The 25,782-nt window shown below is 32.5% G+C and overlaps 1 protein-coding gene across 1 annotated transcript in view; it reads right to left on the bottom strand.

Annotated features, from left to right (window-relative positions):
- The window catches only part of LOC128220524 (vacuolar protein sorting-associated protein 4-like), a 76,355-nt gene that overhangs the window by 23,543 nt on the left and 27,030 nt on the right, over window positions 1-25,782 (bottom strand). Inside the window, exon 2 of the mRNA XM_052928951.1 lies at window positions 23,517-23,601. Coding sequence (XP_052784911.1) covers window positions 23,517-23,553 — 37 coding nt within the window. The 5' untranslated portion in view covers window positions 23,554-23,601. The remainder of the gene's footprint in view (window positions 1-23,516; window positions 23,602-25,782) is intronic.

The raw sequence follows: 25,782 nt of genomic DNA on the forward strand, positions 1-25,782 counted from the left end.
TGTGAAATCCCCATTATGAAAATCATTACTTAATCTACCATTAGCAATGCGAATTGAACATGATTTACATAAGTTTAATAATTTAATACCATGACCGTTACAAATTTGGTCTTGTGAACGGCGAACAATGGGCCAATCCGGACAATACTCGTCATCATCAATACTGTGCACAAAACGATCACAATCAATGCAATCCCTTTTGTCCCCGTTTCCGACCCTCGCATTCCAATCACCTATTATCATAGTTTTACCAAGCATTTGATAATAACTAATATCATTTTGAACAATATCAAATAAATCTTCATTAATAAAATTATATGCAGGGAAACTCTCGACCCAAATATACACACAGGCAAGATATAAATCAGCAAGTTTAAAATACGTTTTGTCCAATTTTAACCAAACAATGGTATCAAAATGTTTTTTGACAATATTTATACCTTTTTAAATATTATTGCGGATATAAACTACAACCCCGCCACTATTTCTCTTCGCTCGACGATTTTGAAATTTTCTCAATAAATTGAAACATTTAAAGCCACTTAATTCAAAATTAGAATTTTTATTTCCCAAAGGTTCAAAAAGAAAAATAATTTCAAATTAGCTTAAGTTTTACTTATTTTTAGTGGTTACATTCCAAAGAGTTGTGTTTAATCTTTTAAACATATGTTAGGCTTATTTCGAATAATCATTGTTTGGAATAAATTTGTTTGTAAATAGATTAATCAAATCAGAATAAACTTTTACATTTAATACAACATTGTCGCTGTTTTAGCAATTAATTCATTATTGTTAACTTGTTTAGGAATGTAAATTGATAAACCGAGATATTGTTCACCATTTGTAGTTTTTGTGAGACCTTTGCTATTTTTTTTATTTTCATGCTGTTAAAAGCTATGGTGAAGATTAATCATTTCTTTTAATTATTTCATTTTTTAAATTATCACCTACTTTTAGTGGTTTAAAATTTGCAAATGTAGTAGTTTCTGCTGCATTTGTTTCTATACCAAGCAATATCCTGAGATAAACTTTTTAAATCATTACCAACAAGTTTTTAACGTTTTGTTTTGTTTTGTTTTTCTCTCCATTTTTCTTTATCGTATTTGGATAATAGTGTAGATAAGAAGGGTAATTTATAATGTTCAATCACATCTTTTTCAATACCATCGTTGTGACCTAGTACTGCTATCAATTCTTCTTCAATATTTTTTTTTCAATCAGTTTCTTCTTCTGTTACTACTCCAATTTCTTCTTCTTTTTGTCCTTCATACTCATCTGATATTTGTTAAGATTCTCATTTGTCTTATGTTTCTTCATTTTGTTTATTTTGGTTCATGTCAATATATTCTTTTTATTTTTTATTCTCTTTAAACCATTTTAATATGCGATTGAATTCTTTACCATCACTGGGATAGGCAATAGGTAAACGAGAGGTTGACGATTTAATGCTTTGGGAATATCTTTTATTTGTTCACTTATTAAAATGTTTGCACTAAAACACGACTAAATGATATCAATAAGATAAACTCTGAGAAGTATTTCTCAACAAACCGAAAAAAGAAATGACACACTCTGCCCCAGTCCCACGGGTAGCGGCGTAACAAACAATCTTTTCAAAAAGGGGTTATACGAAAATAATTGAAAATACCAATAAACGCCAGAAATTAGTATAAAACATAACAAAACATTTCAACTTTATGTAGCTTCCCTCAATAAATAAAATCGGTTAGTTCCCACTTTCCAAACCGTTTCTTTTTCTCACTTTATTTTTTTCAGATACTAGTATTGTGTTTCATCCTGTTTAAAAAATACTGATTGTATAATATAACTATATTTTTTGTCACATGTTTTCAATGCATATCTAAACGTACAAAAGTCTAAAAACAATTATGATGAGTCCCAATTAAGTTAACATTTCCGATAATTAACAGCTGGACACCAAGAAAGGGTCACTAACTGTAAGTCATTATTACACATAGTATATAAAGATGGTCAGTCTCCTCAGCATCCGTAACCCACCTAAAATGGCAATCGCTAGTAAATATATACGGTTCATAAAGAATAGCAGAAAAACTCTAGTTGTCAATGGCTACATGTACAGCCTGAAAACCAGAAAACAGGAGAGACACTACTGCAACTGTTAAAACAAAATAGCCGATGCGAAAGTCAACACTAGCACGTCCAATGGTTTACCGTGAGTAAAGGCTCATTAATAGCTGCAAACTGGCGAAATAGACATAATATAATTGAATGGGTTACAATAAAGTGTACGTTGTGTTATGAGTTAATATATGTTTTATTTTTATATCAGTAAATACATTTATTGTAAATATTATGCGCTATTCATTTATACCTTTAAAATGTGTCATTAAAAAGTAATTATATTTATTATGGCCAAAATGTTTATATTGATATAGTTATATCTACATTGTGCTATGTATTTATGTATTCATAATTTAGTATCATTTTTTCGTATTTTGTGTTTTTATTTAAAATTCAACCCATTTATGTATTTTTTGTTATTCTTAAGTTTCCGTCATAGTTAAGTACATTCTTGTATTTTTAATTGTATGCACTATTGTGAAATACAAATACCAAATACCTCTATAGTTGTGTTATTTTATGAAATTTGAGAACCACTTTCTTAAAATTGGAGAGGCAGTCAGACAGAGTTTGTTTATTGTTGTACACATAACAGTCTCTTGACAAAACATGCCAAATACTAAATATGGCAACAGTGAAACATGGCAAATAACTATAAGGACAAATCAATTATATTACGGCTATATCGGCCTATTTCAATATGTAGTATATTTGACGACAATCTTAGCTTAGACAAAGCCATTCTTATTTTTGTGTGTAAAACATCTAGATATAATTCGATTCCAAATCCCTTAAGGTATTTATATATATATATATATATATATATATATATATATATATATATATATATATATATATATATATATATATATATATATATAGGGTATTATTGTTGTGAACATTTTCAGACCATACCTGTTTAAATTCATCGAGCACTCTATTCTTAAACACAATATGAAACTGGTCAAATTATCATAGTTTTGGTTTATCCACACATAAGAAAAAACAACATTTGACAAAGTCTTTACATCATTAAACCAATTATTACGATTAGCAAGACTGCCATACATATCATTGTATAGCTTATTTATAATAATGCTATCTGAAATAGTCTTTCACCAAAAGTTTATTATTCTAGCATATCTATGTACATATAATGGATATCTACCTAATTCACCAGAAACGGCCATATTGCTTAAGCTCGTTTTAACCCCTTGTATATTTTTGCCAAATATTAAGTGAATACGCTTCTTTTGATATGGATAACCCCCACACTGCACATCCATAATTCAAGGTGATACTTACAAAGCGTCAAACAATTTGACCAAGGTAATAAAAAAATATCAACCGTTTAAAGGTATTTGTTGTCGTATAACCATTTTTTATTGTAACGTAGTTTCCTTAATACGAAAAGCCAAGACCTTTGTTTTATCTTAAATAACTTCTAGGCCCCATTTAACACAATATTCATGTAACGTAAGGTTATCAATGAAAAGGGCCAATAGTATTTGGGACATTACCTCCCATTGCTTAAGGCCGACGGCACAATCAAAATATTCGGACAGCTTCATTTTTTACACATGAATTGACAATTGCATACATATTCTTATCAATTCCGAGCATTTTTCCATCAACTCCTGATCTACATGTATATAACTTTAACCAGAAGCTATTTAAGCTAGCACTATCAATACGCGTTTCATATCAATGAAGGAAAAATTCAATCTTTGTTTATCATTTAACATATTTTGCACAATTGCATTGAAAACAAAAACTGCATCTGATGTAGACCGACCCTTGCGAAATCCAAATTGAGAATCGCTCAGTACGTCATAATTTTCTGCCCAAAATTATCCAGTTCCTCAAACCTGCGATTTAAGTTTTCAAAATTATGATTGTAAAATCGCCTGCCTCATAGTTTTCAGCAGAAGGTTTATCATTTTGCAATGATGAAAAATAGTTGTCAAAATCTCCCATACAAACATTTGTTATTTATATCCAAGCACGAGGCTTAGAATATCTTAGCCTTTTTATTTCTTAATTTTTATTTTCATATTGTCTACGTTTTTGCTTAACCAAACGCTAGCAGGATAGTCTGTAGTCTAACATAAAAAGCCTGTTATCATCATTTTTTGTTACAGTTTAGTACATACAAAACATATTTATATAAGGATTTTGCCTCACTGCACTTTAAGTAAAACCAATCAGACTATTTTTAAATGACTATTTTGTGGGTGGGTTATCTTAGGTCTGGTTGTGTCTTGTAATATGACTGGGAAAGATAAACAGGCACAGTTATTTTGATGCATGTCCCGAATAACATAATAAATTATGTCGTTTATATTTGTTTTCTAAAACATAATCGACTAATAGTATTTCCTTCTGTTGATCACAATCCCTTTCTGTAACAGGTATTAATTGTGGTTATTCAATACAATTGCATTGAAATTAATTATTTTATTATAATAAATTAATGGCTTAAGTAACATGTGAATGGGCGTGTTTGTTTTACCAGAACCACTATTTCTAGATGTATTGTTCTGAAAGAAATTTCCAAGTTTATTAAAAATCACTAATATCAGGAATGCAGGACAAAATGCGCATGAATAAAAGATAGAATACAACAAAATGAGGCATTACAAACATATTGGACATAATAGTACATATATTTTTTCAGAGTTTCTAATACTTACTACATTTTTTAAACTTATTATTTCTGTTCAAACAATATTTACTTATGGAGGAGGACATAGTGTTACACTCTTAATGAATTTACATATTTATATGATTTTGTATTATCTTTTTCAATGTTTTTCATAATTTCTTTAAATTTCAAACCATTAGGATATTTCTATAATTTTCTCTCGATAAATCTTATTCTGTATTCTGTAAAAAGCTACATTCTAGTACATTATGGAATTCTTCACCAATACTGTTTTTATCACAATGTCCACATTTCCTTTCATTTAGTTGTATATTATTCCAGCTTCCTACTTCAGATGGTAGTCGATTATTTTTTGTTTTAAACTTTACTAAATATTTCCAAAAAATGCATTTTTTTTACTAAATATTCTTCCGATTGGAAGTTTTTTTATACAGTCTATAGCTACTTTCTTAATGTATTTAAAGTAGAATACCAATCATTTATTTATAAATCATATAGTTTCATTTGACCGGACCTTTGAATATGTATGTGAAAAATTACAGAAACAAGTTCAGTAGCCAAAATATTAATCATAAACCTCGTTTATTGGCGTAATGTGCTTGGGAATTTACGATTATCCCAAATATTAATCATACAACAATTTACAGATATATTTTATATGTGTTTTATCCATTGTTTTTTTTTCTATCATCATGCATATACATGTATCTACTAAGCATACCAAAATATATCAACACTGGGAGTTGAGTATGGGTAATGTGGGACTATTAGCTTTGACCTTTAACTGATCGTTTGTGTATCAATTTCCATTTGCAATCGCTTTACACTGGTATCGCAATAAACCATACACTTTAGTATACTGCTTAACATATTCAATACATACTTAAAAAAATAACAGTACTTTTTCTAATATACGATTATTTCCGTAGCTACCCACTTCACATACATATACTATAATCGTTTGTTCATTTTTCTTTAAAACATCATTTTGTAAGGCAATATATAGACATAATTGTTTTGCTTTTGTGAACAAACTTAACGTGGCTTTTGTAGCTTGCTTTGCACTATATTCTTAAGCTTTACAAAAAGAGCCAATTCTAGCAAATAACACTTCTAGGTACTTATATTCAGACTCTATCAACGTTAAAAATAGCATTACAAAAGTGAATTCGTGTCGAGAAAATCTACCTCTAAACTCAAAACTCTTGGTTTTAGAGGTAATAACTGTGAGTCTATTTTCCGTCTGTATCGTTGCGGGGGCTTTTCACTTAAGTCTCTTCATTGACGTGAAGATACCTGAAAAGGGGTTTGTTTCTCACTGGGACGTCACTTATATTGGCAGAAAGTGTTGCATATCTGTTAGGCGTCGTGAATTCAAGGTCCTCCTGTGTGTTATATGTTCTTTTAGGCAACACGAGCGTATCACTTTCTGTGTCATTCCGTTTATTCCCAACATATAGATTAAAGCGAACTATTTTGCATTTTTCTCTGCAATTTGGATTCAATTAAAATCATTTCATGACGGGGAATAAATATCTTCGACGTTCCTCTATTTCTGAAGGAAACTGCTCGTTAATGTAAAGTCCTATTCGACGTTGGTTGAGTCTTACTCCTGCACCAGGCACAACCTCACGATCACTGTATCGCTCTAACTTTGCAATATTGGGTCTCGGTTTTCCCTGTTCAAAACAAGACTGAGGATGTAAAAAATGATTTGTTTTAATGCGTTAGTTATAATAATAAGTGACGGATGATTAAATATTATTGTACGTTAATAAACATGGCAGATTGTATTCAATATGTCGGTCACAGGGAAGTTTTAAGTTTGCTAGTGTGAAAGCGCAAAATAAGTAGATTCACAAATCAATCACATGGCATAGTAGCAAGTCAGAAAGGGATTCACAGGGCAGTTGTCGCTCAATACAAGTGAATTCAAAATGGATCAACTGGTCTTTGACAAACATATTGAATACTACTAATCCGTGTGCATTCTAAGTCATGAAATTTAAGAAAATGCCATAAAGAGGCTTATATCAGTTATTTAAATGATCATTTCTATGGGTATGAAACAGTTGTATGTGGGATGGGGTCTCGGCCAAGGGCACTGACAATAATAAATGAAAAAAATGGTTTCCGCCCGATATCTTAAGTGAGAATTGATGGCTAGTCTTGAAAGTTGGTGTGTAGATAGAAAATGTAAAGAGCTAGCTTAAAAATGCTTTTGAGGGGATAAAGGTCAAGGACACTGTTACTGAAATTGGTTTCTGTCCAATGATTTAAGTATAAAATTAAGGATAGTGATGAAAGTTGTTGTGTACGTAGCTATGTTAAGAGCTAGTTTGGGATTGTTAAGTAGGGGGTAAATGTAAAGGTCACTCTTACTAAAATAGAAGAAACAGCTTTCCGCTCAATAACTTAAGTTAGAAGTTGATAGATAATAATGCAATTAATGTGTAGATAACTTTTGTGTTAAGCTTGGTTGCTTTCAAGGGAGCGAGGGCAAGGTGAAGGTAACAGTTACTAAAAATTAAGGCATGGATTCCGCCCCAAACTAAAGTAAGAAATGATGGATATTTATTAATCAGTTTAAGTGTAATGAAGGTTGATGTGTCGGTACATTATGTGACAAGCTCGCTTAGGATTGCCTTTGACGGGGTGGGGTCAGGGTCAGATTAAAAGTCACTGTAACTTAAGATAGAAACAATGGTTTTTGCCCGATTGCTTTAGGTTAATTCATACAAGAAATTAATTGGCTATAAATAATGACCGCAGATATTAAAATCTTGATATCGCATTGCGGCGTTTTAAGTTCAATAACAACATGGTTGGCCAACTTAACAAAAATATATGTAGAATTATTTTTGTTTATGATTGTTTTTGGAAATATTGTTTCTTATTTATGGATGTTCAATAAGAAACATGACAGACATACGCTATGAACTATCCCGGGTAGGAAATGTCGTTTAGCGTTCATTGATGTCATATCCTGGATTACAACACGGTTTATGTGACATAAACACATATATCTATATATATATATATATATATATATATATATATATATATATATATATATATATATATATATATATATATATATATATATATATATATATATATATATATATCCATGTATAACGAAAGTCTTAATGCATGTATGTATATTAATGTCAGAGTCTTTGAACTATCCGGGACTACGGTGATGATCTTTAGCGATCCATGATGTCATATCCCGGATTACAATGCTGATTTGTGATATCTACATATGTATACACTTGATGAAAGATTATTAATGACAGAGGCTTTGATAAATTACCGCTTCAAATGGCAAAATTCTGGAAATGATACTTACACATTTATATCTTAGAAAATACTATTTTATTTATTTTATTTAATTTAAATAATTAATTGAATTTATGAAAATATGTACATAATTATCTGTTACACTAGTTTATAAACCTAAAAATAAAAGCTATGTTAGCTCAATCAAACTAAAAGTAAACATATTCGATACTCAACAATACTTCTTATCGAAAAAACCTTGTTCGCCTCAAAGTTACCACTATTTACTCTACGGTACCTCTTATCCTAACCTAAATGTTACCCCTGTGTAGCCTCCGATGATACGGACATCTGCCAGCAATCAATAGTTTGGTCATAGTAAGATGCTTTAATATTGGGGATCATTAGATGCGATTTGGGGATCCCAAATTTCAATCTATAAAGCATTTGAGTTAAATTTGGGGATTTTCTGTTTCTAAAAACTATATAATGCGACTGTTTCTGCTAAACAACTACTTTTTTGCTATTGTTTATTTTATTTTGGGCAATTTTTATTCGAAATTGGTGGACACACCCTCAAATACAAATCTGCGTCTAGGCTTCAAACCTGTTGTCTGCTAGCCGGTGTAAATCAATCTCCTACGCAGTATTCCCCCTTGACAAGCAGAAAAGATATCTGCTAGGGATGCAAACGAATGGCAAAATTGATATTCGAATATTCGGCTATTCTTTCGAACGAATATTCGAATATTTGATTACCAAAATATACCTTGTAAAAGTTGTTGTAAACTATTACAATATTCACTAAAGTACTAGACGGGGCATTTCAGCTCTACTTTGTCGCAACCACTAAGCGCGGCAGACCCTGAATTTCACCAATTGAGCCTCTGAAATTCCTCATTTCAGAAAAATAAAAAGTAATACTTTATGAACAAAGAAAAACACAAAAAAACTTTTAATTTATATTCCCCTGCCTTTATGTTTGTAAAAAACGTGACCTAAGATGGATTTCTGGTCAATTGGCGTTATGCGCCAATCGATGGTCTTTCCGTACGACGAGCATCCTCGTTCCGGGATTGACCGCTAATTAAAAAAATTGCAAAAACCAAACCAACTTGGGAACTAGTTTATTTTAGAAATTTTAATTGATAGAGGCAATTTATCGAAAATAATTGATTTTTTTGTGTCAAGTGTCTTTCAGCCAGTTATTGTAAAGTTACGGGGACTTTTTATAGGACCCGACGATATGACGCGTGTTAAGTGTATTGTCATCATATTCACACCTCTGGCATTATGGACCAATCGTTGTAAAAACAAGACAACCGAATCTTAAAAACAACAACAGCGTTGTAGGCAAAATATTTATTACTATATTTATTAAACAAAAAAAAACACCATCGAATATTTGAATACCGATTTTGACATTCGAATACCAAAAAACCCCATCGAATATTCAAATATTCGTTTGCATCCCTAATATCTGCATAAAGCTGGAATTCAGCGACATACACCTTTTAAATGCTTTTTCTTCCCCCTTCATTTTGTAGTTTTGACCAACTTGCAATTAGCCAAAGGATTTAGTTTAACTACAGATAGAAATAAATAATTTACAAATAAGTTCATTTATCGAAAAAATATTCTATTTTTTGTCCTTGGTCACGGGATTTGCATAGTGTATGTTCAAACAATATAGCATTGCATAAAACAATGATAATATGTTTAATGTGGTCAAACCAAACTTTTCCGACCACAATAGCCCATGTGTAATTGAAGAAATTCCAAATGCCTACCAACCTTGGAAAGTGGCATTACCAATCATTGTTTTATATGTACGTATCAATGCTTCGACTACTCAAAAATAAGCTCCAGCGATCACATCGCCTCCTTCTGGTCGTAACAGCCACCCAAAGTAGGTCCATGTGCTTGTTTTACCCAAATAGGGGGTCCTGGACGTTGGGGGTCAATTTTGGTCAAGCTCACCCCAAGATGGAAGTTATTGGGCGGTGCTAGGTGATAGCCCTGGATGTCCCCTACATGCCAGTACCCGGTCTTGGGGCGTCACATCGCCTCCTTCTGGTCGTAACAGCCACCCAAAGTAGGTCCATGTGCTTGTTTTACCCAAATAGGGGGTCCTGGACGTTGGGGGTCAATTTTGGTCAAGCTCACCCCAAGATGGAAGTTATTGGGCGGTGCTAGGTGATAGCCCTGGATGTCCCCTACATGCCAGTACCCGGTCTTGGGGCGTCACATCGCCTCCTTCTGGTCGTAACAGCCACCCAAAGTAGGTCCATGTGCTTGTTTTACCCAAATAGGGGGTCCTGGACGTTGGGGGTCAATTTTGGTCAAGCTCACCCCAAGATGGAAGTTATTGGGCGGTGCTAGGTGATAGCCCTGGATGTCCCCTACATGCCAGTACCCGGTCTTGGGGCGTCACATCGCCTCCTTCTGGTCGTAACAGCCACCCAAAGTAGGTCCATGTGCTTGTTTTACCCAAATAGGGGGTCCTGGACGTTGGGGGTCAATTTTGGTCAAGCTCACCCCAAGATGGAAGTTATTGGGCGGTGCTAGGTGATAGCCCTGGATGTCCCCTACATGCCAGTACCCGGTCTTGGGGCGTCACATCGCCTCCTTCTGGTCGTAACAGCCACCCAAAGTAGGTCCATGTGCTTGTTTTACCCAAATAGGGGGTCCTGGACGTTGGGGGTCAATTTTGGTCAAGCTCACCCCAAGATGGAAGTTATTGGGCGGTGCTAGGTGATAGCCCTGGATGTCCCCTACATGCCAGTACCCGGTCTTGGGGCGTCACATCGCCTCCTTCTGGTCGTAACAGCCACCCAAAGTAGGTCCATGTGCTTGTTTTACCCAAATAGGGGGTCCTGGACGTTGGGGGTCAATTTTGGTCAAGCTCACCCCAAGATGGAAGTTATTGGGCGGTGCTAGGTGATAGCCCTGGATGTCCCCTACATGCCAGTACCCGGTCTTGGGGCGTCACATCGCCTCCTTCTGGTCGTAACAGCCACCCAAGTTCCGTGATGTTTGGTTTCAATTAGTTAGGCTGTGGTGGCCTGTACGTCAAAACAGAGATTGATCATGATTGTATGTTTATTTAATTTTTCATTAATATTCATTTAATATTACATTTATTGCATCATACAGAATGTCCAGTCCTCGTTTAGTGGTTACAAATACATCTATACAGCGATCTATGTTATTGATATCAAACCAGACTTGTTGTCTTCTTTAATCGATATTCTTTCATCATTTTATTTATTGCATTAAACTGAATTACGTCCAATTCTTATTCAGCGTTCACCAATAAATGTGTTTTATGTTTCCTTTTACTTCCACAATCTGGTGCATTTCAAGAATTTTCAGTGCAAAATTTATTACGGTTATGATTAAATTCCTTATTGGCTGCTGACTTAATGTATTTGGCAATTTTCTCTATTTCGTCGTATCTATTTCCGTAAGTCAACGCAAACACTTATTGGCTGCTAGCTATTGGCTGCTGGCTTGGCGTTAGCGCTAAACTTTAATGTGCATAATTAATACTAAAACACAGTTAATCGATTAAAATAAACCGGGTTTTAATTTAACTGTTTGTAAAGTGCACGCGGCAGTTACTCCCCTTCAGTACCTTTACAAATATCACGTGATGAAGGTGTCCGTTTAACATTCTGCATTAAGTTCTCTCTTATATAATTGATAAGGGTAGACAACAATTATTAAACTAAAGTAAACAAAATCCATTCGTAATTGGATGGATTCTTTCACATAATTATATTGCTGGCCATATTCCATACCAAATGTTTTCAAATTAAATTATTTCATTCATCATTAGTACTAAATACCACACAATCAATGACAAAGACGCTTAGTACTTCAACAGAAAATCGTAAATTAAGCATAAATTCTTCCACAAGTTACGGCATATTTTAAAAGGATTTTTATTTAAACGCCAAAGACAACTTATTATTGTTACAGGCAGTTATGATCGAAATCGATCTTGTTGACATCTGTCGCCAAAATTGCAGTCCAGCGCTGTATCCATTGTGCTACGAAGACTTACCCTAAATAGTTGGAATATTTAAGCTAAATACCTAACTTGGTAATATCACGTGATAATATCGACTAGCCAATCACGCATGAGGAATGAATTTAACTAGGTAGACATAACTAGTAATCTTTTTTAATCGTAAAATACGAATAAACTGCGAAAATTTAATTGATTGTAAACTGTGTGGTACTTCAGTAAGTAAGTTTCAACGCATTGTACACATCGATACCAAGTTTATGTAAGTTTTCGACAATTTTCTTTTTTTTTCGCTATTTCATCATATGGAGTACAGTCCCTTTAAGTTCAAAAACTTCTTCAACTTTTTATCTAGGAGCTTAGCTTTATCTTTTTTTCTTATAATAGATGTTGTAATCATAAATTACCAATTGAAAAAGGTAGGTTTAATTGTATCGAATACAAAGATGGCATATGTAACAAATGTTCTTACAATCCTTTGGTGATGAATTTGACTATATTTTTGAATGTGCGTACTTTAGAGTTAAACTTCATTCCACATTTTATCCTACGCCAAAATACGCCAAATTTACGACACAATTTTAAAAACAATGACCTTGTCTACTTTTAATCTAATATTTATTATTTAGTGGCTGCTGGTTATCAAATTGAAATGTTTACCCACTTAAAACTTAATAAGCTTGAAAAACAACCCGCTTTTACGGCATAGATCAATATATTGTTCCAAGACAAAATTCGGTTAAAAATCCTATTCAATGGCATTCGTTTGCATAAAGTCAGTCAATGCGTTTACGGGTTATTAAGATGTCTGACTGGAATAACAATTGCAGTATAGCTTTTCCACTGGTATAGTGTTTCAAATAATGGCAAAGCAAACTATATCCACAAAACCAGGAAATGGCTTGATTGCCTTTCCTAAATGGTTGTTTTCCTCTATGGAATAAATCATCCTATCAATTACACTTCTCTGTTGTACATATTGGTGCTTAAATTGAAGTGAACACACTATCGTGCCAACGAGAGTGATTAATATAATGTTGTAATATCTTATTGCACAATCGTTGTAAAATAAATACGTTTAAACATCAGTTAATGAAAGGAACGTATCGATAACGCAAAGCTGTGAAAAGTATAACAAACACTATGCTTATTTGTATCGTCATATGCAATAGGTACTGCAACGTGCGACGTCAAACAAGGCCAGCAGATCCCTTTAGAGAAAAGCATGGTCGACCCTGAAGGGGTCCGCTGGTCTTTATAAACAGTAAATTCTCAATCTACACAGAGCGCGGGCTTTGCTAATTTGCATATTGCCAACCAAGTAAACATGCGTACTATGAACGTACTTCCGTCTAAAACGGAATGTTACACTATGAACGCACATCCGCCGCCTACAGCGGACCGTTACAGTACTTAACACAAAAGGACAAATGCTTAAAAAGCATATTTTCGAATGAATTCTCCATTCCCATTTCTAAATAATATTTAGAAGTGGTGTCAGTTATGCATGTAAAAGCTGATCGTCTTGAAAACCAAGCTCTATTTCAATGAAGGACTTCAAATTTCAATGAAGGACTTCAAATGCTCTTACCAACACATTAACAACAGAAACTATTCCTAAGAGAGCTTTTTAACATTACATGTCCAGTGATATAAAGGTTGTTTTATAGTTTAAAGAAAATCGCCTACAGGTGTTAATAAAGAGTTTTTTGTGATAATGTTGGTATGAAAGTGAACCTTGAAAAATCTAAAATTATGGTTTTTAGAAATGGTGGGCCTTTAAGACAGTATGAAGATTGGACTTACACAGTTTTCTCCTTTTACAAATACCTTGGGGCTTATTTTACACCAAAGTTACCGTGGTCGATGACAAAGGACACACCTTCGAAGCAGGTAACACAAGGTTTAATGAGCATTTTTACATGTCAAAAGCACTTCGGATTTTTTTTTATGCCAAAACAGGCATTTAAGCTCTTTGATAGCATGATATTGCCAAGTTTGTGTTATTCTGCAGAAATTTGGAGGTTCCGATACTCAGAGAACATCGAACGTGTTCATTTTAAGTTTTGTAAACGTGTATGTGGACTTAATAAAAATGTGTCAAACTTCTTTGCACTGAGCGAAAGTGGACGATTACCAATTTCAGTTACCTACAACCTTAGATGCATATCGTATTGGGAAAAACTTGTTAAAAAAACTCCAAACAGATATCCAAGACAGATGTACCTCCTGAACACAAGGAAATCAAGACTCGAACGGCAGAACAAATTGGGCCTCCCACGTAAAAAGACTGTTGTTTGAAAATGGGTTTGGATATGCATGGCTGGCAGATGACATTGGGGATACAAAATCTTTCTTACAAACATTCAAAACCCGCATTTTTTTATTAAAGACTGTGCGTTACAAAAACTTCCAGCACAAATAAACACTTCGCCAAAGGCATTTTACTACCGTACTTACTAATTTAAAACGCTTCTACATGTCGAACGTTATTTGTTTGTTGATATGCCATGTATGTATGAACGATGTATCTCTAATTTTCGCTGTTCTGGGCATCAACTTATGATTGAAAGAGGGCGTTATATGGATATTAGCCGTGAATATAGATATTGTCAATTTTGCTTAAACATGCAGCATGTTGATTCAGTAGAAGATGAGTTCCACATGTTTTTATATGTCCTTTGTATGATACAATAAGACGTTGTTTTCTCCTTATTGGATAAATCATTTAGAAACTGTACATTTATTCACCAGAATTATGTCTGTTGAAAATGATAGAGAGATTTTCAATGTAGCAAAATTTGTATATGAATGTAGCAAAGTACGGGAAGAGTTCATGAAGGGGTTGATTTCCTAAAATTGTACTTCCAATTTGTGTTCTATTACTATTGTATATACCATAAGACTTATAAGATATCATATGTTTTCTGTCCAATTTGCCATTGTTTTATATTTACCACTTTTCACATTTATTTGATCAAATGCTGTAAATGCCATGTAAAATATAAATCTCATCATAATAGTTTAAACGCCACAATAATATAATGTACTTTACTCTTGAAATAACATTGTAAGTGTTGTAATTCTCTTTGTGATGTGATTTATTATTATCATGGATAAATATGTTATTATTATGTATTTATAACACAAATCTGTCTGTATTTTCGGCTGGTGGCCTTTCATTACAAATAAACATTCGTATTCGTATTCGTAATCTTACCTTTTCTTTTCTATGAATATATAATAACCAGTACGAGGGTCCTTCAAAAAGGTACTGCAAAATGGGAATTATCAGGATTTCTGTGTCAGGGTAGTTTGAAATTGGTATATGTGATGCACTATGATATTTTGGGTGCAAATGAGATAATTTCAGAATTAAAGCACATATCTGTGTTCAGAATGCTGTCCTGATGATAACACTCAAATAATATTTTCGAAATGTTCATTTATTTGTCAGTGAAATGACGTATGACATTACATGTGTATAACAAAAAAACCCACCCTTTTCTGCTGTTTAATTCGTTAAAATTAAGACGTTTTCTAAAATAATTAATTGTAAACCCATTTGGAAGATATGATGATCTTGAAGCGGTTACATTGAAAAAAAAAATGAAATTGTGAAAAAAATGAAAACTTTGGTTACCATGGTAACCGAATGAATAAAATTATTTTTTGGTTCATTCTGCTTTTAAATAAGTTTGCTTTTGATAATTCAATGTTTTAAATTATAAGTTACGTTTATAACACATTTGTTTTAGTATAAATGATTGTGTAACCTAAAACGCATACAGAATTTTGTCAATGCTGCAAAATTGATATTCCAGTTTGTTACCATAGCAACAAAAGTAACATTTAGGGAAACGACAGGGAAATGCTTTTTCTTACTCAAATAATGAATTTCTCCTTCTCAAAATCGTTACCTCAAAAAACTCAAACTATTTTTCGCTCGTCTTCTCCTACCATCTCCTTTGTGGCAACCCATTTTTTTTACCTTGTAAATGTTGCTACATTACAGGGTCATCTTTTATTCTTAAAAGTATTTAACAACTGTATTTATCATCGTCATAAAGCTGCATTAATATCAGACCACACATCATAGAAGTATTTCCATTAAATTTGGAATTGAATTGCATTTTTTGAAGTGACACTCTTATTCAAAATCAATATATACACATGTATAACAAACATAATGTTTGAGTGATAAACCTTAAACTACTGACTAAGTAATGCATTTTTGAAAAATATTAATCACTGATAACAAGATTGTAATTGTGTATTTAATAGCTGAAAACGCAAAAATATTAATTGATTGGTGAATGCTAAACGATTTAGTGTGATCTTTTATCATGTAAACAAGAAAAGCATATAAATTGTGTAAGGATAAAAATATTAGCAATATTTTGGTGCCTTTTTTACCCAGCCATGTGTTGTCGAGGAGCTAAAAGTTATTTTTTATAAAGGCTAATATTTTACCTGTACACAATATTTTATCATTTAAGTCAAATGAGTAAACATTACAATGCAATTAATTAAAAAAACACACCATTAGTTAATCGTAATAATAGTATGAAGAAGTAGATGTAAACCGGCGATTACCCAACTTCGCAGCAAAACTGTACAATAAAAGTATACGTTTGCATCTCCAATTAAATCGACATCATCAAGCATCAATAACAAAGATGTGCAAACCATTTTTCTGTTGTTCTTAAGGGTTCATAGCATTTTAATGGCAAATTGCAACTCATGCATACAAACAATTGGCATGTTAAGATAACAGATGGAATATATCCACATAACAAATGTTTGTCAATCGATTAACAAACTTCTGACATCTAAAACATATATACAAACTGTAAAACTTATATTCTGCAATGAATCCGCAAACATCTGAAACAGACATGAGATAATGTGAATAAAAACAAAACTTGAATGGTAAAATGTTTCCAATTGGAAATCCAGAGAAGAGGTCAGAACAAGTGAAGCCACATGAACTACCAGTAATAATGCCCGTTGTTTGTGATTTGTTCACATTTTGAAGGTTTGGTCAATTGGCAATGACCTTAAACCATTTATGTTTTTCAAGTTATAATGCACAATTTTGTAATAAATTAGTATTTGTCTGCCAAGACAAAAGCGAAACATTAATTAATTGTAAAACTTCTGTCTTCTCAATGATGTCTGAAATACATGAGGTACATATTTCTTCTGTCTAATTTGTTTATATATTGATTCATTGTATTTCGTGTATAATGTTTGTATATTTCCACTTGTACAATTTATTTAGATAACAAATGTTTAACGAAAATGCATGAAATTTTATTGATTACCGGAAAGATAAAGGTATTTTATTTCCTCTGGAAATAATTTCCATATATGAATTCAAACACTGTGTCCATCAGATTACCAGAAATACTTGCTTATATTAGATTGATGACTTTTATTATCCCAGTGTCTACCAATGGCCTTTAAAAACATTGACATAGCTACCTGTGAACCCAAGACTGAAACCACTATTACACGAACAACATTTTGTGAGATAAAATAAGGATTGTTCAACTGCTGAACTTCATATCGATAGAGAACTTTCATTATTGAACTAACTCACTTCAGTGGTTATTATTACCGAATTATGCATGAAACGGATCTTCATGTGGTTACTTCAGTGAATGAGACCATTAACTAAATTACTTATAAAGTAGAGCTAAATCTGCACCATGAGGTTCTTGGAAGTCAATAATATATTTAGTTTGTAATATTGGCAAGTGAGATACATACTTACAGTTACACTGAATGTAATCTTAATGTATCATATCATATATAAGATCAATTGTGATTCTTCACATCATTTATAAAATGTATTTCAGGAGATAAATTATTTACTATTGAAACACACAATGACCATTATACACTATACATGTTTTAATGCTACAGAAAGTCTAATTCTTCTTCCATATTGGTACCGGCTGAACCATAAACAGTAAACACAAAACAAGTCCTTTGTACAAAAAAAACAATATATATATATAGTTAGTATTTAGTATATAAACATTATCCTGGGTTTGGAGGTCAAAACTTTCTGTTAAAACTTATTTTTAAGAAAACATGACTGTAACAGAAAAGTGGCATTTACCATCCTTGAGATATCATCATGGCTACAAAACCAACCCAAAAGGTGCTGCTGCTGCTCCTCAACATTAGTGCCGGAGGTCAAAGACACATGTAATAACAGGTATGACAAAATGTGACCAAGTGATTCTTCACGATAGGCAGAAAAATCTACCTTGACCCCTGCTAGCAATACTAGTCGAACCCAGTTGTAAAATGTATGTAGGTGTGTAGACACGTGCGTTAATGAGTGCATGTCTGCAAATTATTGGCACTCTACACGCCTCATTTCATATTGTGGGAAAGTGGGATGGGATATTTAATTATTTCAGACGTAATTTACCTTGCCAGGTGAGATTCATAGACAGCAATGATTGTTTTTTATAGACTCGTTTGAAAGACGGCATGAACAAATGTTTCTGACAGACCACATGCACACCTCTTCTGATGTTCAGTGTTTTATGAGTAAATGATCCAATGAAATAGTATATTTCTGGCCACCGTTCTACCTCAAGGTTTCTAAAGCGGGCAAAAGAGGTTCGTATCACTTCAAAGCAGTGATATCTTCCCAGTTAAATTAAACTAAATAACTGTAAACAAATACAATGATACATATAAAATATTAACTTTTTACACCTGTTTTAGTAATTGTTATTTGAGGGTGCCTACTTTCCTGAGTTGGTGCTATTTAGTCATTAACTGACAAACTATATCAAGGGTCTTCCACAGTGCAAAAGTCGTTCGAAGGATCTAAACAAAAAATGTTTAAAAAATGCAATTTTTATTTAGTTGATGAATAGTTTATGATGTTCAATATTTAGCAAGCATAAATCATATATCCATTGCAACACGTGTAGCTGTTATTAGGAGTTGAGTAAATTTTACGAAACCAGATTTTATCAAATTTCTATTAAAAAAGGATTTACACTTTTTCGGAAATGTTTTAATACAAAATGATTATTTTTTGCGTCAAAATTGTCAGTAGTCCCCAATCAACAATATCTTAAGGCTTTATGGTGAATACAGCTACTTTAAGAAAAGTATTTGTATTTTTTGTAGCCAGGAAATGAAATTAATCCACTTCTTTTCATTATTTTATTGAATATCTTTCTTATTTGAAAATATGTCATAAAGAACCCAAAAGACAAGGATGATTGCGTAGTCTTGGGCATTTTGACACAACACACAAAGTTTTAATGTCGACAGACTTTTCCGATAAAAATGTGAAAGCTTTTTTTAACTAAAATCTGATAAAATATTGATTGTAAAATTTGGCCAACTACCCCAAACTATGCCACAAAGAATGTATGTTCTACTCCTGAAAAAAAAATAAAAAAAAATAAAAAAATAAACACAAAAAAACTAAATAAAACACGGATTTTTGAAACGTTTTATTATTGCCCTTCCTCACCCACTTTTGCACTGTGGAATGCCCTTAACAGAGATGCATTCATATGACTAACAACTAACATTTAGTACGATTAATTGTTTCATTATCTGAAAATATTATGAACCAGGCAAGTAAACAACGGTACTGTAGTAAAATATTTATTACCCTGTATGCTAAAGTAAATAACAGTATTGGTATTTATATTTTGTAAGTACACTGAAACATCTTGCCATTTGACACATCACATACCTGATGATAATACTTCAACGTAGTGTTTCATTTATAATCCTATAAGCTCAAGCAAATATATTTACAACCCAATAAGCTCAAGTAAATACCAATTTTAAGATACTGTTGTTAGTGCAATGAAATATCATGCCATACGACATAAGCTTTTAATCACGTGATGCTTTCAAGGTATTAAATACTTTTAATGTTAAGATATCAGACTTGGGTTTGCTCCTACTAAAATCAAAATCATTTTCTTTTATACTTTAATTGCTGTTGTTGTTCTGCAATTTTGGTACCAAAGAGTAAAATAATTTTAAAATAAATGTTTTCAATTGCATTTGCGGGAAAAAATAATATTTGGTACAAAAACATGAGAGAGTCCCTTTAAAAGCTTTTAGTGGGTTAAAACAACATATGTCTATTTTATAGAATTCATGCTTACCATGATTTGGCCTCTGTAAAGAAAGAAAAAACAGGGCAAAACTCAGCAATATCAGGAAATTTGGCTACAACAAATTTATGTTTTTAATTTTAGACTACAGAATCACGAAGTACTTTGTTGTCTTTTTTTGGCAGTGTTTGAAGTAAAAGGTCAACATTTTGACCTGACATGATTCGAAGTGTTTATGTATCAGTATGACAAATAAACATTTTACCCTTTAATAATTAATCAAATGACATGCTTGCAGAATATTAACAAATTAAGACACAATATATGATTTATTTCTTAAATTTTCCGGTGCTAAACTTTAAAGTGCATGATTAACTAAAACACAGTTAATCGATTAAAATAAACCGGGTTTGAATTAAACTGTTGGTGAAGTGCACGCGGCAGTTACTTCCCTTCAGTACCTTTACAAATATCACGTGATGAAGGTGTCCGTTTTACATTCTGCATTAAGTTCTCTCTATTAAAATTAATAAGGTAGACAACAATCACGTCTGCTAAAGTAAACATAATTCATTCGTAAGTGGATTGAGTTGAGAAGGATTCTCTCACATAATTAATGCTGGCCATATTCCCTACCAAATGTTTTCAAATTAAGTTATTTCATTTATAAGTATTACTAAATACCACACAATCGATGACAAAGACTCATAGTAACTAAACAGAAAATTGTAAATTCAAGTATGAATTCATTCAAATGTTAATGGCATTAGTTACGTTATATTTTAAAAGGACTTTCATATAAATGCCAACGACAACATAGTATTGTAATAAGCAGGTATGATCGAAATTGATCTTTTTGATATCTAACGCTAAAACGCGCCGGAGAGTATCTTTGATTGGGTTTGACACACAATTCACATGTATGACAAATACTAATGGTTGTTCCCATATTCATTTTCCTCTTTTGCTTTGAACAACAGTACATCTTCTTTTTTATAGGAATCATTGTCAGTAGGCGCGTGAGATCACTGTGACGTCAGACTGACGTTTGATTCAGGCCATACGTTTGACCAATCTTTTTCAATTATTAGGCCCCAATATATTGTTTCACGTTCGATTTAGGCCAATATCCTTCAGTGGCTCTAATTTCTACTTCCACTTATGCAATGCATTATTAAATTTCATTACGAGTACATTTAGTTAAGGAATGAAACTAAAAATCTCCAAGTAAATGGATTAAACATAAAAAAAACTAAAACTGAATTCAAGTTCAAAAACCTCTTCAACACATTATCTAGGAACTTAGCTTGATCTGTTTTTTCTTATGATAGATGTTGTAATCATAAATTACCAATTGAAAAAGTTAGGTTTAATTGTAGCGAATACACAGATGGCATATGTAATATATGTTCTTACAATCCTTTGGTGATGAATTTGACTACATTTTTGAATGTGCGCACTTTAGAGTTCAACTACATTCCCCATTTTATCTTGCGCCAAAATACGCCAAATTTAAAACACAAGTTTTAAAAACAATGACCTTGTCTACTTTTAATCTAATACATTATTATTTAATGGCTGCTGGTTGTGAAATTGAAATGTTTACCCACTGAAAACTTAATAAGCTTGAACAACAACCCGCTTTTACGGCATAGATCGACATATTTTTCCAAGACAAAATTCCGTTAAAATACCCATTCAATGGCATTTGTTTGCATAAAGACTAGTCAATGCGTTTACGGGTAATTAAGATGTCTGACTGGAATAACAATTGCAGTATAGCTTTTCCACTGGTGTAGTGTTTCAAATAATGGCAAAGCAACTATATCCACAAATCCAGGAAATGGCTTGATTGCGTTTCTTAAATGGCTGTTTTCCTCTGTGGAATAAATCATTCTATCAATTACACTTCTCTGTTGTATATATTGGAGCTTTAATTGAAGTGAACACACCATCGTGCCAACGAGAGTGATTAATATAATGTTGTAATATCTTATTGCACAATCGTTGTAAAATAAATACGTTTAAACATCAGTTAATGAAAGGAACGGGACGCTAACGCAAATCTGTGAAAAGTATATTGAACACTTTGCTTATTTGTTTCGTCATATGCAATAGGTACTTAACACAAAATGACAAATGCTTAAAAGCATATTTTGGAATGAATTCTTCACTCCTATTTCTAAATAATATATAATATTTAAAACTGGTGTCAGTTATGTCTTTAAAAGCTTATCGTCTTGAAAAACAAACTCTATTTCAATGAAGGACTTTAAATGCTCTTACTTACACACGAACAACAGAAAAAATTTCTAAGAGTGCTTTTTAACATTAAATTAAGGAATGAATTGCTGGCTTGATGTCATTATCGGGGTATGAACGCAATTGGGCTGGTCAAAGTATTTGGAGTTCGAAGGACTCAACGCGTACTTTGACCAGCCCAATTGCGTTCATATCCCCGATAATGACATCAACCCCGCAATTCATTCCTTATATTTACACCAACAGTTAATTATTTTATTCAAGAAACGTTAAAAAAATACTTCTTTTCATTTCGGATAACCTTTCAGTAATCCTTTCTTACCCATTCTGTAAATAGGACGATCCGACTGTTACCGGAAACATTTTTTTCAAATGACGTCACAATAACGCGGGAAAAGATCAACCACTTGAAATCACCTTTAAACGTAAAATTGAAACACTTTTGGCAACAAAACGTTTAAAATATAATAACTTAGCACTTTCTAAAATGTTGATTTATATTTTACGGAACCTGCTGACACAATACAAACAATAACAAGATCAAAATTTTATGTATATTGTTATGCGATGAATTGCGATCCGAACATATCCGAAGATGTTGCGTACATCGATTGATGAACGCATTTGCCGAAAGGCAGTTCATTTAAGGAATGGAAGTTGAGGTGTAAATATTGTGCAGCGAAATAAAAGTTGTTGAATAGTTTATAGAACATTGTTTAGCTTTTCTTTTCTACCTATTATTTTACCTATTTTGGGAGATGACCTCATGAACATATATTGTTAGACACTCTATCGAACTTTATCGGATTTATATGTACTTAAGTTATAAAAAAAGCAATTTACATGAGTATAAACATGTTGGAATGAAAATTGACAAAGCACTTGTCAAATTTAACCTAGATGTATATCAAAACGTACGTTAAAATATTTTGTTTGTTTTTTAACTTTTTATAACTTGTCTTTGTCTTTCAATAACACCAGCATATAAGATAAGCTTAAGAGTACAACATACCTGCAAATAATTCAATACTATCCATGCAAGAATAATACTAACCTTTAATCAGGAAATCAGGCTTTTTGTTTTTTAGCATTTTGCATGGATGATGGACATGGTGATCGCATCCAGGAACAGTATGCTCCTAAAATGGTTCAGAATCATTAAACTGTGCACAATAAAAATACTGCAGAAGTTCTACCGCGTCCAGAAACAGCATGTTCCTAATATCTGTTTAGGGTCATTTTACTGTGCAGAATAAAACTACTGCAGAAGTTTAACCGCGTCCCGAAACAGCATGTTCCTGAAAAATGGTTCAGAATCATTTTACTGTGCAGAATTAAAATAGTACAGTAGTTCTACCGTGTTCGGAAACAGCATGCTCCTAAAAAAGGTCCAGAGTCATAAAACTGTGCAGAATTGAAATACTACAGAAGTTCTACCGTGTCCATTATAAGCATGTTCCTGAAAATGATTCAGAATCATTTTACTGTGCAGAATTGAAATACTACAGAGGTTTTACCGCGTCCATCAACAGCATGTTCCTGAAATATGGTTCAGAATCATTAAACTATGCAAAATTTCAAAAGTATCTTGGTACTTTGCATGCAAACATACATGCATGTAAAAGTCCATTGATTCTGGATTTTACGTAGCAAAATTATGAGTATTATAAAGCAGTATCACCAGGTATGATAAGGATAATTTATATTTAATGAACTGACACATTCATCATCAAGTTCATTACAAGATGCTATTATACACCCGTCCTGAAAGCATGATTTGGTGACTATGACACTGTAAAAAGTATCTCCACCCGATTTCTAGTGAAAATAATTAAAATTTCAGGACAATTGTATTTATGTCTTGTTCCCCTTACCTTTATTGGTTTGAGACTTGCCTAACAACAGGGAAAGAGTCCTTTCTTAGTTCTTTTTCTTAGTCATTATAATGAATTTCTCCGAAAACTTATACCATTTATAACTCGTCTTCTCCTATCATCTCCTTTGCGGCAACAACATTCTTTACTTTCGACAATGTTATTCTTTAAATAACTGTGTTTATCAACGTCATGAATAAAGCTCCATTAATATCAGACAACACATCTTAGATGAACTTCGATAGAATTGGCGATTGCATTGTATCTCTTAATTTAATGTATAAACTTCACAGTCCAGATATTGGCCAGTGTATGTGAGCTTTCGTATTTCAAAATTAAATAAATATTTCATTATTTCAAAAATATCTATGCTTTATTCAAGTGTTGTATATAAATGCTTGACTAATATGTTCAAATGGAGGTTTTAAGTAAAAAATAAACATGGTATATCATTTATAAAATAACTTTTTGTTGTACCCTCGTACTTTTTAGCATTTGGGAATTAATCTTTGCAAATAAATGTTTCATACAAAATTTGGTTACATAATGAAATTTAATACCAACACTATTGTCTGGTGTTTGACACAAGCTGACACAAGCTGTATGGATATCATAGACTTTTCTCTAAACAGGAGTCTGTCCAATATTATATTTCGTACTTCAGACGTCAGCTGTCCCTACGGCAGTTCTTATCAACTATAATACTAGGCTTGACTTTCTTTATTACATTAAATAAACAATCGAACGCTCAGAAGTGTTTGGTTTTGTCAATTTCGTCAAGCATGCATCTTCCTTATAAATTATTTGGGTATTTATTAATAAACAGATATGTTTGAGATCAGCAAAACACTATTAGGAATATACCTCGCATTGTTCGTGCAAAGGTTTGTAATGAGTTCATATAAAAAGATAAATAATTAACAATAAAAATGATACATTTTATGCTACCGCAAAATTGTTATAAATTTAATCATTTTAAGCAATGCTAAACAATTAAAGGGGCATATTATATGGTGATGTCAAAAAATGTTTTCAATTTTAATGCATTATTTTGTTTAATTCACTTGACTGTAATGAACAAAACAAGAAAAGCATATAAATTGCGTAAGGATAAAACTATTTGCGATATTTTGGCGCCTTTTTAATCAGAAATGTGTGGTCTAGGAGCTAAAAGTTATATTTTATAGCGGCTAATATTTTTATCTGTACTCAATGCACATGTGTTTTTTATCATTTATAGCTGCACTCTCACAAATTGAACGTTTTTATTTTTTTTTATTTTATTGTCGTGGAATGAACCCAATTTGTTCGAAAATGGATGTAAACAAGTCATTTAAGACTGCTGACAAACAAATAGATCGCAGAGTTTTATATTGAAGTTCAAAACATGATTTCTTATGCATTTTTCTTAAACCGTTAGCCACGGTTTAAGCCATAGCACATTAA

Source organism: Mya arenaria, chromosome 15 (assembly GCF_026914265.1).
Source record: "Mya arenaria isolate MELC-2E11 chromosome 15, ASM2691426v1".
Taxonomy (NCBI): domain Eukaryota; kingdom Metazoa; phylum Mollusca; class Bivalvia; order Myida; family Myidae; genus Mya; species Mya arenaria.